Source organism: Anopheles maculipalpis, chromosome 2RL (assembly GCF_943734695.1).
Source record: "Anopheles maculipalpis chromosome 2RL, idAnoMacuDA_375_x, whole genome shotgun sequence".
In the NCBI taxonomy this organism is placed as follows: domain Eukaryota; kingdom Metazoa; phylum Arthropoda; class Insecta; order Diptera; family Culicidae; genus Anopheles; species Anopheles maculipalpis.
The window spans coordinates 12694954-12715631 of record NC_064871.1 but is presented as its reverse complement, the minus strand read 5'-3'; the positions used below and the strand labels follow the sequence as shown (position 1 = coordinate 12715631).

General features: G+C 43.6%; 4 protein-coding genes across 7 annotated transcripts in view; 2 read left to right on the top strand and 2 right to left on the bottom strand.

Annotated features, from left to right (window-relative positions):
* Window positions 1-14882, bottom strand: part of LOC126556626 (serine-rich adhesin for platelets) — a 111501-nt gene extending 96619 nt beyond the window's left edge. For both annotated transcript variants that reach the window (XM_050212001.1, XM_050212003.1), the window contains exon 1: window positions 14778-14882. In XM_050212001.1, coding sequence (XP_050067958.1) covers window positions 14778-14795 — 18 coding nt within the window. In that variant the 5' untranslated portion in view covers window positions 14796-14882. The remainder of the gene's footprint in view (window positions 1-14777) is intronic.
* Window positions 1-20678, bottom strand: part of LOC126558132 (E3 ubiquitin-protein ligase RING1) — a 470233-nt gene that overhangs the window by 65586 nt on the left and 383969 nt on the right. The gene's annotated exons all lie outside the window — the stretch shown is intronic.
* The window catches only part of LOC126557706 (nucleolar protein 56), a 357328-nt gene that overhangs the window by 53920 nt on the left and 282730 nt on the right, over window positions 1-20678 (top strand). The window lies entirely within an intron of this gene.
* On the top strand, window positions 7067-8841 carry LOC126557543 (major facilitator superfamily domain-containing protein 6-like). Its single transcript, XM_050213351.1, is given in 1 exon segment — window positions 7067-8841. A coding segment is annotated over 1 exon segment (1731 nt). The 3' UTR covers window positions 8798-8841.

Sequence of the window (20678 nt, the reverse complement as noted above, 5' to 3'; positions counted from 1 at the left end):
GCCCAGCCTCGGGAATAGTTCTTTTGTTTGCTTCATTTTGCTTGTGTGTGTGTGTGTGTGTGTGAGCTTTTGCTCCAGCATGAACTGGTGGAAAGAAAGGGGTGGCAAGAACTTTGTGCCGATTGTGTGTCCCCGTTGGGACAGGGCTCGTGCAATTCCATTGTGTTACAACAGCTAGTGCTGCATTTCAAGTGTTTACTGCCGACCGGGAGGGCATGGTCCACGGCTGATGCACCGATGCAGCATGACGAGTGTTGTACAGTAAATGGCTAAAAGAAAGTTTTTTAAGGGCAAGCTGCATAGAAGCGATGAAAACAATTGGCACAGTGGTAGAGCGAAGGACAGAATGTGCGTAGTTTCGGGTTTTGTTATTCTATGAGACACTACAGTAGGAGCGACGTTAGGAAGTAATGCAACCTACCTAAAATAAGTCTTATTAGTTAAACGGTTGCATTGCTAAGTATGCAGCTATTACAATCATTGAGCTTTGAATAATACACAAATATAGAATAATGCGTAATCTCAAAAGTTATCTAGAATCCGCTAGAGATCTAGAGCTAGAGATCCGCTAGACGGACGGATAAGATAGATGCGCCTTATTTATTTGGTGCTGTGATCTTCTGTGCTCCGTCCAGGACTCTGAAATCCAGCCTAGATGAATCACAAGCTTATTTACCACATATCAGAGTGTGCTCCAGGTTCTGCTTTTTCAAGAACGACTTTTAGTGCAACAAAAATAATCCAAGAGTTCCGTTGCCACAGCAGTTTTGATCAGACCATTACGATCAACATAATAGAATCATCCTTTAATTATTCTTACTGTGTATGTATATGATTTTGTTATGTGTCCGCTTCTGGACGGTTACAGAAGATCCCGATCGGTTCTAGACGAATCCGGCGATTTGAATTCCTCGGATTCGGAACCGGAATCACACATTCATGAGTCGGATCGAAGCCGTGTTTGCGCTTCATACAATCCATCACTAGGACTTGCTATTTGTCACATAAAAGTAAAGAAATTGCATAACTTTAGGCTCGTTGGCATTTAAATTGAATCAAAAAGTCTGTTTTTGAATACTGATTAAAATAAAAATATTTCATCAACAAAGCATTTTCAACGACCACCCCCAACCCACTTTGCTCGTCTTACGCTGTGCAGCAGATTGGAGCAAAAGTTTTCCTCAAGATAAAGAAATCCGAACACAAATTCTGCTCGTATACTGTGCTACTATGCATCTCGTTGCAGGCACGACCGCTGGTAAAGCATGTTTGCCGACACTTATACAAACGTCTCGCCCATAGTACATGTAGTGCGTATGTGTGATACGATGTGTTTCATTAAGATTCGCGGATGGATTCGACAAGAATTGTATGCACTGACGAATTGGTGTGACAGTTACCTTTCATTTCTGCAAATGACTAAGTAAACCTGTCGTATAAGGTGCAGCGGTAGTTATTTGCGAAGTGTACGTTTGCGTACACTAGAAACAAATGGAAAAGTTTGTGTATTTTTGTCTTCTTCTTTCCATAACAAAGCGCAAAACAAATAGATTGAGTCGTGCAAACAAATGTCGTCAATTTGTTAAAATATGTTGCGCCAATCCTGTGTGTGTGGAACGGAATGTGATTTGTTTGCCATAAAGCTTTCCATTTAAAATAAAGCACCATGCACAAAAATATCGCTTCAACAGGGTTGTTTAATAGAATAGAAAATGTGTGAGTGTGCGTGAGAGAGAGAGAGAAAGTTTTTCACCCTTTAATAATAAGCGGATTTCAGCGGCTTTTCTGGTGAATGGTAATGATACCACAAACCGATACGCACCACACCCACATCCGTCCGGTATGGCTGGGTGCAACGGGTTGGAAAACATATGCAAATTAATTATACCAAGAATACAAATAGCAACATTAAAGGGGAAGGATTTTTTTGTGTGTGAATGGGTCTACTTTTTATAATGATTCCCAACACGGAACAAAGCATTCGGTTTTGCTTGGTACGAATAAATTGTGCACTAAAATTGTCGGCAATCAAACGTTATGAAATTAGACCTTTTTTGTATACATTTCGAGCATACTCTGGCGCTCAATTGTAAAAACGTTTTTCGCTTATTTGTGTGGTGGTTGAATTATAAATGAATGACGTTGAATGGGAAGGTGAATTCAGAATACTATCAATCACTATTACAACATTCAGGATGGTGTTTGCAATCCGATTGCAATTAAACACTCACCAAACAAAAAGAAAACGCTTATTTTTAGATGAACAAGATCAGGTTTTGTATCTCATTAGGAATTTTTTGTTCGTTTAAAGTTCGGTTTCCATTTGTAATAATTTGCGTTTTGCGTTGAGGGGAAAGTATTATGGCTAAGTGCACCAATGAGCATGCTATTATTTCTAATTGCATTCTAGCGCTGATAGAAAACCGAGAATTACTCATGCATTCTTTCCCAATAACGCAATAAAGAAAGTACAAAAATACACATTCCTAGAAATGATTAGCTCAACGTGCACATTCTTTTCCTCCCAAACCACCTAACCAATATTGTACTCTTCAAAGCACTCCTCCGGCAAACCCTTTACCATGGATGATGCCAACGTTTCTTAAATGAAAATGTTAATCAAACTTTTATCGAGCCACCCACTTTTGCTTTCCGCTGCTGCGCAAAACTCTCCGATCAATCCCACACGGTGGCTAGCCACAGTATTTCAATTTCGTACAAACCAAAGCCAACAACCGAACCGAAGACTTTCGCATAGTTCGAAGCCAATCAAAAAGAAACGACACAAGCAGCAGGAGCGTGTGTCGCACTACGAAACGTTTGCTCATACATGAAACGATGCCAAGTGTGCGTGCGTGCCTGTCAATGTTGTGAGGTTTGCTTTTGAAGTTGCTAAGCTCAAGAATGTGCCCCCGTCAGAACGGGACGGGAATGAGAAAGAGGAGGGGCCGGAGGGGGCTTAGGGACGCGCCACTTTTTGAACTTTTACCGGCATTCAATTAAGGTTTGCAGGTATGGGCGAGGCGAAAAGAAAATCGGTAAAATGGAGAGAAAAAACGATCATCCTACAAAAATATATTTCCAACAATATTTTATATACATAACGTATGGATGGATTTTATAGAATCATCGAAAAAGAAAATACAGGTAATTGATTTCTCTTCAAATAATTTTACCAAAGGTTTAAATCCATTTTCAGCTATTTCGCAAGATGACGCCTACAGGTATGCAATTTACTTAACAAATTTTAAATCGATCACTTTTGTAGTTATTTTTCCCACAAAAAACAAAATGAAGCCATCTAGAACAAGCATTTATTAAAAAAAAAAGTGCTAAACGATTGAAACGTATTAATCATCGCTATGAAACATGAGGCATTTTCAACAATAGATTCTAATAAAAACATGAGAATCTTTTTTTTTTGGTTGATAAATTTTAAATTACACTGGCGCGACCACCACATCAAGTATCGCACATTAACATCGCTCCCGTGGCTCACTTCATAAACTCGAACCCACCCACTAGCCAGCATCGACAGCAAGTCCACCCATCCATCATGCAGCTCGCATCTACTGTTACGGTTTCGGACCATAAACCGAAGGACGCGAAGACGCTAGCAATAAAAATGGGAATAACTTTAAACACGGCACACATAGCGTCTGCTCGATTGCTGAACGAGACGTTGCTGTTTTGAGGAAGCCGCCATCGCCATAAAAGAAAGCGCTCACATACACTTCCACAAACAGTTCCATTCTAAAATCGGTGATAGCCGGTGATACGTGCCCTCGAACGCTCGGACGGTTGTGCTTATTTGGGTTATCTCGGGATTGTCGGCATTTTTGGGCCATTTTTTATTGTTTCGCTTTCTTTGCTCTCGCCCGTCTTTCGCTCTGCTATGTGAGTGCGAATGTGTGTTATTGTGCTGTCTTAATGATTCTATTTTAATTGATCGTGTACCAAGATAGCTAGCTGAAGGGAGGGGCGGACATGGTGGAACAGCGGCCAAGGAGTTACGTCGTCAAGGAGTGCGTTTTTCATTGTCATCGCCAGCAGAAGTGTGGAGAGTGGTTTTTCCACCAAGATGCGAACTGAAAAGCGGGCAAGGGTGAATCAATTCCTAGAAACGATCACCGTCCAACGATCAGAATGACGTTCTATGTTGGATCGAGGGAGATCACACGGTTGCCCCTTTGCTGTGCGGCAAAACCCGTCGGATCGGTAATAAAAAATGCCGACACGGGTCAGACGTTGGGTGCGGTGGCTTACGATTTGTCATAAATCTTCGAAACCATGCGGTCCGTCTTTGGACGATGTCGTCTCGTGCTTGGTGTGTGTGTGCATTTTTCGTTAGCGCTACGCCATTAATCCTCAGGAGTTTGAGCTGCTGAGGAGAAGCAGATCTAGTGTCATCGGTTCGATCTGCACGTACAGTAAACAAGAGGAAGGACAAATGCAAAGCAAGACTACAGGAATAGAAACAAAAACACACGAAGAAGAGCACTAGTTGTGTGTTGTTTGCTAAAGCGAATAAGCGAGAGCAAAAAGATAAATTAAACAAGAAAAGGCACACTGTATGACCCAACAACGGCTTTGCGCCGCACCATCTATTCGATAGCTTCGAGAACACGTCTTTATTGGCGTCGGAGTGCTTTTTTTTTGTTGTATTTAATATATGTGACGAAAACAATTGAAGAAAACCCGAAAAAGAAGAGAAAAGAAAACGCGCTTTGAAAATTCGTCGTTTATTTTTGGGAAGGTGTGAAACCATTTTTTCGCTACAAATATGTAAAGAATTTAATTGTGCTGCGTGCCGGTTTTATGTTCTCTGTCCGTCGGCGTATCTGTCTTTCTCTCTCTCTCTCTCTCTCTCTCTCTCTCTCTCTCTCTCTCTTCTTAGCTACTTTGAAGTACATGTTTTATTTTTCTGTTTTTTCCTTCATGTTTTTCATGTGTTTCATTTTGTTTTTACTTGTCCCATATTCTTTATGTTTACCATTGGACGGCGTTTTTCGTTCGAACGGGACAGAACACAATCGAAACGTATACGCATTGTTTGCTGAATTATTGGGTGTGTTATTACGATGGTGAGATGGCTTTTTGTGGGTTTTATTTTTTCTCTCGTTCGGTACCTTCTTCTTGCTGACAGATACGATTGCATCGCAAAGGTATAAATAAATCGTTGTGTTGCGTAATTCGTAAATGGGCCCCGCTTGACTCAGCGTCCAAGAGGAACTACTTTATTCCAGCATTAAGTTGTGATGCCGTTTAGTGATGTGCAATCAAATTAATTTATTTGTTGCCATATAAATTACACAGACACCAGGAAGAGAAATTTTTTTTTTTAAATTGAAATAAGTTATTGCACAAAAATAAAGATAAGAAAGCGGAAGCTTTATCTCCTAACAGAGTCAAGAGAAGTATTTCATTATTTTAATAAAAATAAGCACAATGCTTTTCAAATCATGATAATTATACTATTTTGCTAAACCAATAAAGATGTTTGTTATTTTTCCATTTCTTTTAATTTCATTTTCCCTTTTCCACCACATCACATTACCTACCGTTTCGCCCTAGCCCACCGTAAGGAACGACATTATAAAATCACTCAAAAAGACGTCCAACAAAAGCAACCCTCGATCCACTCGTCTGCTCCTCGACAAGTACCCCGAACCTCCCATTCAACGACTGTTCTGTTTCGATAACATAAATAAAACATTACCATCGCGCATCGCTCTACTTTCGCAGCATCAGCAACGCAGTACCATCCGAAGACATTTTCCTTCGCTGCGTACAAAGTATGACAAACTTTGTGCAATTTTATCTCCACAGCAAGCTTACGGTTCCACACGCAACGTGTGTACAACAGGAACAGGAAGTTAGCTTCATTTAGTTTTTCCCTTGCCGAAAGAAAGAAACAAGCGAACAGAACAGATACAAAACAAAGCGCACAGAATAGCTAAACTAAGAAAAAAAAAATATCGAAATAAGAATAAAAATACACCGAAATCGACCCAGCTCCGTATGCTGGCAACGAAAACTTTTCGCTTTTGTGTCGCTTTTTTCCCCTATTCCTTTGCTTTCTGTCCTTTGCTTCACAAATGTTTTCCACTGCTAAGGGGCGCTGCTACTATTTCGACTTGGCCCTCTGCGCGAACCGCTCAAGACTGATGTGGCGTCGCCAAAAGGCAGCACAGCCTACAAAACAACGCAAGTCTGGGTAAATGGTTCGCAATGATAGAACTTTCAAATGAGTTTTTCGTCCCCGAATTGCTAACGAGAGTGCTGCATCGGTGAATGGTGGGATGAAACTAGAAGGAGCAAGGAGCGGTGGAAGAAAAAGTTGAGTTTGAGTCGGTTGATGGATTTCCACATCCACTCGCTCCACGCTCGCGGCTGCCCAATTTGACTTTTGCAACTTCACCGTACCGTGAAGCAATGTTTCAAAGAGTAAAATTAAATTGACTACTCGCAGGACCATTTGTTCGTTGGGCGCGGTGTGTTGTTGTGGCTCGGTGCTTGCCTCTTTCGGGAAGATATTTTAAACTGTAGCACAACCAAATCAAGCGCCACCACAAGGTTAAATCAGAGCCTGAACTTGCAAACAAAGAGCGCAGCGAAGCAGCTCTTGTCATAGGTGAGAAAGAAATATCTTCATATCGCGCTACTGTTTGGTTAGCTTAAACTTCACCTTATCTCGCTAATTCGTGGTTGATGGATTAGCTGAACAAAATTAGATACGTTTAAATGCAATTTGCTATCGTTGCTATCACTTCTTTTACGGCCAATTGCTCACCTACTCTCATAAACGAATAAAATCTAAGCGTCAGCGTGGTGTTTGCTGTTCGTTTACAACGCCCGATTCGACGTTCAAACCGGCTTCATGGACCGTACCGCTAAGCCGACCCGACCTACGCTATCAAGTGTATGTATGTGGACAAACGGGCAAATTACCTTCAATTACACGGCACCATTTATGTTGTTGAATATCACCCGACTAATGTCTAAATCTAGATCTACTCTCACTGTGATAGTGATCGTAGCAGTGTGAAGATCGCATCCACTCCAGATGGAGACAAAGCCAAAGGAAACGCCGCCCCCCAGTTCACAGTGGTTCAACCCACAGCTGTTGCATCTGAAGGTGACGCTCTTTCTCGTGTTTGGAGCAACGAGCGCGCTTACACCGTACCTGACAATACACATGCAAAGTATCGGACTCACGGTGGAGGAGGTAGCTTCCGTATACTTGACGTTGCTGTTCACTTCGTGCCTTAGTCCACCACTAACCGGCTATTTGATTGATCGCTTTGGCCGGTACAAACCGGTGCTGCTATCAAGTATCGTGCTGAACGTCTTAGCTCATCACTCGATCCACTTCATTCCAGCACGACTCCTCACTAAGCCGCTTGTGGTGAATGCCTCTCTGTCTGCAGATGGGTCGTCAGTACTAATGCAAGTATGGAATACATTGAAATCGAGTGTTGTGAGCATGCATTTAAAGTGTCTTTAATTTTAGGTACCTTTTTGTCCGAGTGACAAATACCTACACACCATCTGTCACTCCACCACAAACGTAACGCTTCCAACGTATGCCACAACGAATAATCTTAGCTGCGGCAACTTCACCTACCCCGAGTGTGCCCTCGCCGAACTGTTCTCAGAAAAGCAGGTGCTAGTGGAACACACCGAAATCCCTCCAACGGAGTATGATGAAACGTTCTGGACGTATCTTGCGATTCGGTTTGTTGCATCGTCCATGCTGTCGGCCACGCTCACCATCACCGATCCGATCGCACTGGATATGGTGGAACAACATGGCGGTGACTTTGGACGAGAAAAACTGTTTTCCAGCGTTGGTATGGCCATCTTCACACCGCTCACCGGGCTCATGATTGATGCGTGTTCGAGTGGTTCCGGACCGTACGAAACTGTCTACACACCTGCCTTCTACACGTACGATCTACTGCTGCTGGGATCGCTCATATCTGTGTCGCTTATGCCTATCGGCCGTAAGGTACCGTCCGAGAGTGTGATGAAAGATACCCGCCGCATCTTGCGCCTGCCACCAGTGCTTGCATTTCTAGCCTTCCTGTTCCTGCTCGGTAACTTTTGGGGCTTTATCGAGAGCTATCTGTTCGTGATTATGAAGGCGATGGGCTCGCCGAACTATCTGCTTGGGCTGACGTACACGGTCGGTACGGTTGCTAGCATTCCGATGATGTACCTGCTGGAGCATATTACAAAGCGCGTTGGACATGTGAACCTGCTCGTGATTGCGTTCTTTGCTCACGCGTTGCGAATTCTTGGCTACTCGTGGATAACGAACCCGTTCTGGTGTTTCCCGATCGAGCTGAACGAAGCGATCTCGTGCTATTTCATGTGGGTCGTCGCCTCAACGTACTGTGCCGTGCTGGCACCGAGCAGCTTAGTAGCGACGTTGATAGGCATTGCTGGCATGGTACACTTCTGTCTCGGAAAAGGTGTCGGATCGTTTGGGGGAGGATTTCTTATAGCGCGCGTCGGGTTAAAGATGACGTTTCGCTACGTGGGATATCTAGCAGTGGCGTGCGGAGTGTTGTACAAATTGGTACACTTGCTCTGGCTGCACAAGTACGACGGACGGATAGAAAGTGTTTTGGAACCGGGAAGTGCGATAAATGAGTTGGTAAAGCGTAAAGCATCGATCATCCCAAAGGTGGATCAGTTCGGCAGTATCGCATCGTTGGGTGGACTTCCAATAAGAAAACGGCAAAGCTCAGCCGGAACGCTGGAAGAGCAGGCTCCACTTGAAAAAGGATAAATACCGTTATAAATTCTGTCTCACAAGTTGGTACGTGATCGCTTTCCGTTAGAACCCACGAAAGCGCCCAAATTTATGACCGGTACATTCATTGCGCTTAAAATATTCTTTCAGGGTTCTGTCTCGCTCTCCAAGGAGTCCATAGGAGCGTGCGGAAAAAACAGCCCATCCAATAACTTTCCAATATGAGACCCATTTTCGGACCCAATATGCCAGGCAGATAATTCATATCCGAAAAACTTGAGCGAGCCTAAATTCGATTGCGGAAGCTAATAACGTGAAAGGACCGAAAAAGTATGAAAAGAAATCGACCTCCAATCAAATTCAGCCGAAAACTTCACCATCAGATACTTTAAACTTTAATGAAACGATTCTCCAATATCTGCTCCGTTGCTTTTGTGCCATTCCGCATACCCCACCGGACCCCTAGACCGAGTGCGCCTTTCAGCTGTACCGACATCGAGTGCGCCCTGGAACAACCGATAGAGAATCGAAACGACCGCAGACCACATGCTGATTTTCGTTATTAATAAAGTTTCCAATCGTTATTCTTTACCCGCGCACACCTTCATACGGCGGGGCAAGCGAACGTGGAGAGGAGGACACGTCCTTAACGAGTCATCTAGTTTATGCCCGTAGCGGGAGCTTTTTTTTTTGCTTCTTCTCGAAAGTTTAGCTTAACATTTCCGATGCTGGTGCTGCTGCGACGGTCGGCGATAAAGTTGTGCCGTTGCAGAAGAATGTTCCGCGGCAGGACAGAAAGATGCGTTTTTCAGTCACAATCAGCAACTGAAACACCGCCTAGAAGTTCCCGACCGAGCGTCCTGGGTGGCATGGTCCTGCTGCACACCTGACACACTTCCGGAGGAATGCAAATGTGGATCGCACATCCGGGGTGTTCGCTACATCGTGGATTGTCACCGGCAAGCGAGATTTTGGTGGTGGCTCACTGTGCTTCTTTTTATTTTGTGCCTCTCTATTCTCAGTCTCTTTTTGTGGGTCCCTTAAATTCTGATGAAATCCCAGCCGCTTTGCTCTTTCAATAATGTATTCCACCATGCGTTCAGAAACTTTGTCTACCAGCAGGGAACTTTGAATTCAACGCTCGTTTGGAGGTTCAGCAGATCAGGATACGAGCAGGCAACGGACGGCCTCTGAAAGAACAGCTTTCGAGTGAAGCAAATGCATCAAATCACAGTTTGCAAGTGTTTGCTACGATGCATAGGAAAATTAATTAGTTTTCCCTATTGAAGTTATTGTTCTTATTTTGGGGTGATATTGCAAATACGGCTGCTTTTTATTAGAGCACGCTTCTTTATCAACAGAGTGACAGTGATCAGTGCATAGACAAATGTTTGAATGTTTATTATATAAAAGGAAAATGTATGCGAAATTATCGATATTATTCAATATTTGATTTAAAGACGTAATTATGGAATAAAAGTAAATTAATTATTGGGTCTATAATGAAGTTTGGCTTTTCCTGAAACGCTCGCTGTTCGATTCGAGCTTCCACAGAATTCGAGAATCCACAGAAGATCTAACGCATTAAATAAATGGCGCAGGTTTGACTAGTACTGGATTAAATAGCTCATTTCAAGAATCGGTACGAGCCGCTCATGCTCACTTTGGAGAGTGATGAGAGTAAGGTAGCTCAGTTTTGAGTGAACAGCAATCAGAAAAGCTCACTGATCGGTTAGTGAAAGTTGCTCAATAGAGCATTCTGAACGTTGTTCAAGGCGAATAGCGCTAAGAAGAACGCACTGAGCAATCAACGAATAGCGCTATACGGAACTAAGGATCGCGCTGAGCAATGGACACAGGCAAACGTTGGCTCTTCTAAGCGCTATTCACTCAGTGCTGAGCTACAAGATTATTTTTACAGAACTCACTGGGTGCACTCGGTTAGATGACCGATGGGATTGAAATAGTCTTCAATACTCACCATTTGATGTCACTATTTAGGAAAATTAAACGAAATAATTAAATTACACAAAATGCTTTACGAGAACATATAGTGAAAAATAAATTTGTAATGGCTGGTCAAATAAATCTTCTTCCGTAAGTGAAATCGAAATGAAGAAAGTGAAGTAATAACTTAATGCTAATAAATGATATTTTACACATATTCTCAACATTAAAAAGTGATCCAGTAAGCATCTACTAAACCTCCATCATCTTTTAATACCTTCCAACCTTGGGTCGTGTATTATTTGCTTCCCTCCATACGGTGGGTGGTAGTTTCAGCTAAACAAAGACTTTATTTCCACAACCCAGATGAGGCAGGCGGTACATAATTACGCGCGACGAACACTCATCTCCGTGGCGGGCTAAAGCGCATTAGTACCGAAATGGCTCACGGAGACGAAGGCTTTAGTCTGGCTGTTTGGCCCGCTCGCACAACGCCCCCCTTTTATGAACCATAACGTTGTCCATCAACTAGACGTGTACCGACCGTACACGCGTAACGCGATCCCGATGAGCCGAGTAGCTGCGTCGGAAAAGGATGAATGGAACGACGCCACTCCACGAATGATCCAGCCAACGATCCATTAGCCATCAGCGTGTCCATGAAAGGCTAGGGGTCCATCGTAAACGGTGGGAGCGCCATGTTCCATCAAATGTCGCTCATTAGCGGCTTGGCAACAACGGCAAACCTGCTCCATAGGGCATCAGCATCATCGACCCCATCCGTCCCCTTATGCACCACGAGCCGGCTGTTGCGGTGGGGCCGAAAACACATCATCATTTAATTACTGTCTTATTTATTTCCCCTCACACGGAAAACTTCTCGTCGAGGGGTGCCAACCGGTACCCCTCGACGAAGATGTGGTGCTTTCACATTTTCCACTTTTGCAAACTTCCCACTGGAAGATGTACCGCAGGGGTGGTACTACTAACCTTTCGACGTTAGTTTCGGTGCGCATGGTGTGATCGTGAATGGTGTAATTTGTGCAGAATTTTACGTCAATACAGCCGTACATTCCACCACAGCCATCTTCCACCAACCACCATCTATGCATCTATTGGTCTTACGGATCCATCGCGCATGGATAGGAAGGTAATAAAAATCATCGAAATTCTTCGAACCACTTGCTAATGGCCTCATAAGCAATTCGTGCGAATACGCATCGAGTGATTCTCTAAGCAATGTTGATGGAGAGTTAATGCCTGCTGGGAATAGTGAGGATTGCTTGAACCGACCATTAGGATTTTGGTAATTGAAATTGCGATGAATGTTTGTAGGTTATTTGCAACACTGCAAGCGGATTAGCAAGCGTTTGCTGGTGAGGGAGATTTAAACTGTGCTTGCAAGATGGAATTTGTTTGGAGAAAATGAGATATCCAAGGAATATGCGTGTTGGTTGTCACGAAAAATTATTTTTCAGATGGTATAACATTGTAGGAAAAATGTAATTAATTTTCACGAATTGATTATTATTTGCTCTCTGCTTTTTGGTAAGATATAGCAATAGGCGCCTAATAGTATGCAATCTAAAAATTTCGAAGGATGGTCTAGATTCTTTTGCGAGTTAGTAGAGTACGTTTGCGTTTTGATCCGTTTTTTCTTGTTCGTCTTTCGTCTTCTTGTACAAATGATTCTTCTTATTCTTTTCTTCTGCCTCTATTATCTCAACAGATAACATAATTCACATTATTTGCGTAGTGAAGTTAACCATTTTCTATTTCTTTATTCGAAAGCAACAACAAACTAGAGTCGACACACAGTCTGCTAGAGGGAAGTTTGAAACACAACCCCAAAAAAAAAAAACTCCCCACCAAAACACCCACAGTTCTCAAAACAAAACAAAAGCATTAGACCACATTTCTACCCTCGCTTCTCATCTGCATCCGCATAGAAAAAAAAATGTTTTTTGGCAAAAGGATGCGATGCGTGAGTGAAAATGGAGTTAAAAGTAAACAAACTATCCAGTACGCATAAGGTGCAGGTTTTTGAGGGGAGTATTTCGCTTTCCTTTTTCCCAACACGATTTGGCTTTCCATTTTCGATTTTCCACCTCACTCAACTTCCAAACGCGGCAGCTACATACACACCCGTACGAAAATAAACAGCGAACAAACGAGAGCCACAAAACAAACACGGCCTTCCGTGGGGTTGTGTTGTGATGGAGTGGATGAAGTGGTAATGTTAGGAGTCTGTGGGGTGGTGGGAGGCAAAATGCCGTACACTAACGTAGGCAGACGATGAAACTGTTCATGAATCAAAAGGGGTTATGCACGACATTGGCATCCATTTCCATCCTGGGTGCCGCCGGTGATGGCGATTGCATCATCACGAGATGAGGGATGGCGTATGCGTCGGTTTGGTGCGTAATGGCGTCTAGGTTAGGACGGAACATTCCATATGTGGGATGAGCGTTCAAGTAAAGATTCCAGTTCTATTAGTTTATGAAATAAAATACTAATTTTGTACTTTGTTTTCAGTGTTTCCGTTCAACACATAAAAGGCATAATCTATACCTGTTACAGATCATTTTAAACGCTGGCTAAACGCCTTCTCACTCATCTCCAGTTAGTACTGGTTTGATTAAATTTAAAAGTGCTGCCACCAGTTAGTGTCTTCGTCAATCACTCTCTAATTGATTGAATTCGATCGCAGAATCACACCGAATTTCGATTCCAGTCGCGTCCAATCAATCATCGCAGCATCGTTTAGCGGCATTATCTTTCCCACCTCCGCGTAAAGGAGACACCCACACACCCATGACCCACGACGGTTAGAAAATCAAAACCATAAGCTACTGCACTGCCAATTTCATTAATCCTCCATCACGCGACCGCGGGGTTTACGGGCTTGCTTTACTTTACCATTTCGTTCAAACCATTCCGCACGATGCTAGACGGCAACCCGGAATCATCGGCCAGCTCTCCGAGAGCTCAATCAAAATGACTCAATTTTCCAGCTCACTAGTGCAGACCCAACCGTTACCAAAAATCGTACGGACGGAGGGAAGCAATGGAGGTTTTTCGGTAAAACTGGTCACGAAGAAAAAAAGAAGTCTTTTCTTGCACAGCACAACCATACCCGTGAAGCAGTGGACCATGGGAACAAAAGGACTACCTCGCGTACGTCGCATTCTCCGCCCCGAAAAAACCATTAGCCAGTGTGGCCGGTAGGCTGGGAAACGGAAAAGAAGAAGGAAAATTTTCGCTCCCCCTCCTCTCCCCCAAAACTCCCTTTCGAACGAGTAACTGTGTAATGATGGAACCAAACGTGAAAATTCGCCCCTACGACACCGACGAATCGAACGCCATTTCCAAATTCCGGTCACGTAACAAGCATTTGGGCGCTTGGCGTTTTTATTTTTCCCAGCCTCAGCGTCCAACCACTGCCGGCTCAGAAGCGATACCAGCCAGTGCTGCAAGATAGGAAGAATAGACGAAGGAAACATCGCTTTGGCACGTGATGCTGGCGAAAAGGTAAATGGGAGCCAAGGGAGTAAATAAATAGCTGCCCATTAAGGTTTGAAACTGAAATAAAAATAGGTCGCAACGGAGTATGGCGGAGGGTTTTGTTTTCTGGTTCGGAGGAGGATTTTTTGTCCCGCTTTCGCTGGCACGACTGGTGCCTTGTCGGGTCGGGTTGGTTGGCCGCCAGACCGGCTCAGTAGATCGCCGATCATTGATTCGTAACATTTTTATCGATTTGATTCGGCTACAGTGGTTTAACGGCAGGTTTTTTTTTTTTTGTTATTGCAGAAACTAAATTGGAGTGGAGTTTTCTTTTACCCAAGCTCTTGTCAAGTAAGGCGTGTTACCGCTTCAATAAACACGTCATAATCGTGCCATTGAGCTGACGGATTCGGTTTCGGTGTGCAGTATAAATTTGGACCTTAATAAACCTCTTGTCAAAGTGTAAATTATTTAGCTTCAACTGATAAAGGAAAATTAGGTCTGTGCAGAAAATTTACAAGTTCCGTTTTGCCAATCAAACCTCTTTTTTGTCTTGTTTGCTTACCGAGTTTACAGCAGCCATCACGAGGGAAGTTTGTCCTATTCACGGTTGCAAGCGTTGCGTTGATTTGCTGCTCTCCGCGACAGTATGTGACCGATTACTGCAACAAAACAGAATGAAATCGATTATTCAAAGCTGTGTATTTGTTACGTTGAATGCGCCTTAATATATGCAAATTCGTTAATTTTGGTATTCTATTAATATATCAAAAGGTACAGAGAGTCACCAATTTTATTAACCAGAGCACATCAAAGCTTTAGCCTTGTATTTTTAGACCCCAAAAATACACTTTGATTGTGGCCAATCACAGAGTTTTAGAGAAATGTGTATTATTAAATATTAAAAGTTTACAATAAGCAGCGTATGCAGTCCATGAAAAAACAAGAGTTAATTCTAAAAATCAATTTTCTGCTATTTGATCGTTCAAAATTCAGTCTGTCTCATTAACTAACTTCCAAATTCTTGAAGGTGCCCTCGGGCGTGATTATTACATTTTTCATTATGTTATACGACCCGAAACGTCACGCAGGCTAGACATGCAACGAAGCACTGCATTGACCGGCAGATGTAAGCATCGCTGCACTCGTCAAATGACACAAGAAAACGTCTTTCCTTTCCTATTGCCCTCAACTCACTCTGAGAACCTCACAAACACACACACACTCACTCGTATGTAACGGTAAATCCATGATCAACCCGTCACCATAAGTTTGGCGCTTAACCAACATTGATCGTTTGGTGTTGTTTCTCGAGTGGATCTGTCCTAAAGCCAAATCCCCAAAAAATACCCCGTTCCTGACTCAACCGAGCAAACGTCGTCGTCCGAAAGAGATTGTCCGTCCCCACAGGAATGTCCGTTGATCCGCCAAACCCGTCCTACCCGTTGGTTTGGTTTCGGACAATCCGTACGCGATCATCGACTAACCGAGAATGGGTCAACCGAATGGTGTCGGTTTATAGGCTAGTGCCAAGTGTCCGATGCTGACTCATGCCGAGGATGCTCTATCTCGCTCGTCATCGCCACTGTCGGCGCGGTCTAGTCTATTTTAGGGGCCCGACGGTGGTCGATCTCGCAACTTGGCATCCGTCCCATATCCTTGGACAATTCGCAACCACAAACCAGCGAAGCGAAAGTATCATCCGTAGCGGCAGCTTCGTCCTGACACCGGCCACCGGCCACCGTCCTAGCATTCCACCGAGCAGCGATGAATGAAAGGTGCAACGTGTCAGAAAAGGACACAGCGTGCCTTGTATCGAATATGATATTGAGGGGAGCCGTCGGGACGGGAGAGTTGCTTGGAGAAGTGAAAAGAATGATACACTCAACACGGTAAGTGACAAATACGGCCAACCACAAACATGAAGCACACGAAGAAGACCCCCGATACATGACAAACAGGCACAAACAACACAGACGAAAAGCGAAGGAAACGAAAAGGGAAAAAAAATATGGCGGAAGCCGTCAGACGGTAAACAAATTTCAGCCGGCGATAAATTGCCAACCGTTGCTACCCAACACTCGGGATGCACCGGCTCTCAGCAATGTGCACATCAACGGGGTCCGTCATATCACCAGTGCACAGGGAAAAAGCTAACCGCAGCCAGTGAGCGACCCAGAGACACACGGGACCGCTGCCAAAACAATGTGCGTCCGCCATTTTGCACTGGTCAACTGGGTTGCTGTATGCGTATGGCACGGCGGCGCCTAGCAACGGGGCTCGCCCCGGGAGTGTGCATAAAAGGAATGGGGAAAGGAATGGCGAGAGCAGCAAACAGAATGCAGCAAACAAATTTCTACTCGAATTATTTCGACACAATATCTCCGCTCGATCGTTACCCGTGGGAAATGCTCGTGAAAAGTGTCATCCTTTGCTCTGCTGGCTTGGCTCTAGGAATAGAGCCGCAGCCGACTTGGAATGGAAATGTTTCGGTGGCCGTTTTCAAAAACGTCGCAGTAAAAAGTGTAACATTCGATCGATATTTGGGTTGGCTTTTGAGCAGAAGAGTGGAGGCCTCGTGTATTAGCAAACTAACATATCGAGAGGTTTTATGCTATGAGCGGACTTGTCTAGTAGAAAAATTGTATTTTGCTCTGCTGATTGTGAGATTACAATATTAAAGGACGTCGAAGCTTGAAAGTTAGTCTTTCTAAACAATTTCAATCGTATTTTTGCGTCGTAAAACCTTCTGCTCGGAATTTAAGCAATTTTATTATACGAAGAATTTGCCAAGCACTCAATTTAGGTTTCATCAAAAATTCCAGCCTACATTAAATATTTACCATAACGATGCTTCAGCAAATGAATTCCCTTTAAAAGGAAATATTTCACCGCTGCTCCTTCTTACGATATTTTCATATAATCAATACAACCTGTTTAGTGTAAACAGTTTCAAGGGGATAAAAACGCACCCAAACATCACCCTTAAGAATCCTCCAATACCTATCGAACCGCCAAAGAAAATGAATTATTCGCGCTATTTTTGCAGCAGATCATATTAATTAGCCATTAATTAATATGGTTCCCCCATTCCTCGGTACCGAGCATAGCGTGTGCCAAAACTGACCTGCTTCTTTCTAGTGGTTACTTGGTAAAACATGGATTTTCCATTTTCCGTTTGGGCATGATTGAGTGGAGGCAAGTTTTATGGTTAAGACCTGCTTCCGAACGACTTGGTTACAAAAGTGGTTCATCTTTACCGGTTAACAGAGAGATGGAGAGATAGAGAGAGTGAGGAAGAGCCTGCTACAACAGCCTTAGCTACTTCACGTTACTACTTCACGAAATACTGATGGGTCTATGTGTCTTGTGATTGGTTAAGCTCGGTAGAGGGCTGTTTGTAGGGCAGGGAAATTAATATTTCCTACCCGAACTTGTTCGATCGATGGTAGGATAGCAACAATGTTTTCATTACGGTTAGATATTAATTATTTACCGGTAATGAAATCGCCCAAGAAGCGCCCACCAATTGATTCTGCCAATGAGCGCTAACGAGTCTTCGAGGTACGCTCTATGTTTAGTCAACTTTTATCGTAAGATTCTAAAATAATTTATCTTCTCAATGTGTTTTCAAACACATTCGCGATATGCCATATAATTGTAATCAATAGAAATTGCATTACGAACACGCAAGCATCACACGACTGACGCAAACGTGTCACACCTTGGATAATTTATGTAAACGGTTTGATCCTAATGCATGCACAGAAGCTTCCCTTTTGTTATGTCATTTCGTCGCACTCCCTTCTAAATCGTCCATCTGCTCGTAAGTCTTCTCTTACTGTTCACCAATATTTTCTTTCGCGCCTACCTGCTTAACAGTGGACAGAGAACTCGAGGGAAAAATGTTTATTGATGATGCTCGTGATTTACTGCAAATGCTTCTTGATTGAGAGACACCCCAAAAAAAACTGTAGCCGATGTGTGCCGGCAACGCGATTAGCTATGATGTGCATCGTGCACCGTACTGTACATTCCAACAGTGGCCGATTTGTGTTGTGTTTGTGGATGAATTCGTGTTCCTCTCTTTTTTTTTGTTTCGTCCCGTACTTTTCGTTCGCTTCATGCTCACTTGCACAACAAGCAAAACCACAATTTTCCAATTCGATGGTGGTAACGAACCGTCAGCGAACGGGATATAATTATCGCCGAATTCTAATTTACGTTCTCGAATAGCCGTATAGCCCCGTTCCCAGTTCCCCCTGCCGTTCCCAACCGAAACTCATTCTAGGGAGGGTTGATTCTGCAAAACCCAACATTCTCGTTCCCTCGCATCCACACGCGCTTGCCCGCCATCCAAGAATCCAATTCGTTCGCCAGAGCAAATAAATAAACATATGAACATTTAAATTATTCTCACCCACTCACCCGACAACCCGGCACCCCCGGGGTACCCCTGTGATCGGGTTTCGGATAGCTGGTTCTCTGCCGGCCGATCTGGCCTGGCTGCGGCCCAATACGGCACACAAAACAACCGATTCTCGTACGGAATGGAGGAGGACCGCTCACACCCGGAAAACCTCAACCTCACGTGGCGTGAAGCATCTGCTTGTTTCGAGAATAAATTGCATTTTCTGTGCACCGTGAATCACCGTGTTCCACACTTGTCGAAGAAGCACTGTAGAGCAGGAGGGCCGGTCTGGTCTAGGTATGCTGCCGCATGTGTTCGACCCGCTTCGGTACGATTTAGACGTATTTGCTGTATTGCTGAGCGTAAACTGTTTAATTGAAGCGGCTATGCAAACCACTGAACTGGTGTGCGGTTTTCCATTCTTAGTTCAAGTGGGTTTTTTTGTTGTTGTTTCGTTTGCTTTTGTTTTATTTTGTATGATATCAGGTATAGTTTGTATGAACATAATTGTATAATTATTGTGCATTTAATGATATTTTCTGATGTACAGGTTGCATATTTTAAGGCGAATTTTATTACCAAAATCAATGATAAATCAGAACTTATTAATTCGCCCATAACCAAATCCCAACATCGTTTCTACATCAGTGCTGAGTTCCATAAAAACGCATCCATATACATTGCCATACAGCTAAACACCGTAATGACAACTTTACAAACTGTTGATCACCGCATATCCAGTTTCACACCCTGACAGAGCATTAATTACACTGCTTGCTTTTTATTTCCTTCTTGCACAACATCACCCTAGAATCGCAAATTAATAACAACAACAAAAAAACTGCACCAAACAAACATCCGGATAAGCAACAACTCTTAATCATCTTGATACGACATCAAAAACGCTCGGAGCATCACAACACATAACAAAAATCACAAGCATACCACCGCACCGCAGATACCACGGCTGACACCTTGGGAGCAAAATGCTAAAAATAAAATGCTTCGCACTTTGCTATTATTATGACACATCTGCGTATTATTACTGGGCGGCATGATTAAGTCATCAGTGGCAGACGAATTGCAGCAGGCCCACCGGATGAGCTGAGCGACGATCTCGCAACGATGAGTGCGCGCTGAACAGTTGACAGAGCGGTTAGTACACATTACCAAACTATTACCGGTTTGATTTATGTGTCTGAAGAATTGCAGTTAACAGCAGAAAAGAGATTGCACTGCTAAAGTGAGTGTACTTCGCTACAGAACAAAGTCTTCCAAGCATACAAATACCCCTTCAAGCGTTCTTAATTTGCCTGTTATCTGCCTACTTTCATTTACCTAAAGAGTCCTCTTCCAAACAGAAACCAAAAATTGCCTTATTATGACATTCAATTTCGGCACACAAACACACAACCACAAAAAAAAAACTGTTCCAAACCATACCCATTCATCTCCGGAAGAACCATTGCTTAGGGTCAGTTCAAGGAAAAGTAGGAGCGAGAGAAAAAGGTGGCGAAAAACGAAGTGAAAAGTGAAGCACCCTCCAAACGGGTGCTCGAATCAAGCGGAAGCACCTCAAAAGACAAACAATCGGGCACCCACCCAACAAATCTAATTCACACCAACCAAACCTAAGGCAACCGAGAAGGGTGAAGCAGAGTTCCTGAATAGATGAATGATGCTGATCCCGAAAGGTCAGCTCTGATCGACCTCGGTAGAAGCGTAACCGATCGTTGAGAGCAAGAGATGGATGAAGCAGAGCACAGGAAAGAACGGAATTATGAAAATATAAATATTTGTCTTGAGCTGTAAACCACTTGAGACTGTCTCAAGTCTTCCGCCAGTGGCTTCTTCGTACGCTGCGTGGGGCACCGTAAGGGGTGGTCGCCAACCGGTTCGCTTCTTTACCTTCCGACCCACCTCACGGTTCGGCCGGACTATGGCCGTCTCGCTTCCTTCCTAGCTGTCAATGTTTGTGGTGGTCAGATGTCACTAATGTAAGCACTACGACCACAACTGACCGAAATGAACGAGTTTTTGGGTGGGAACATTGAT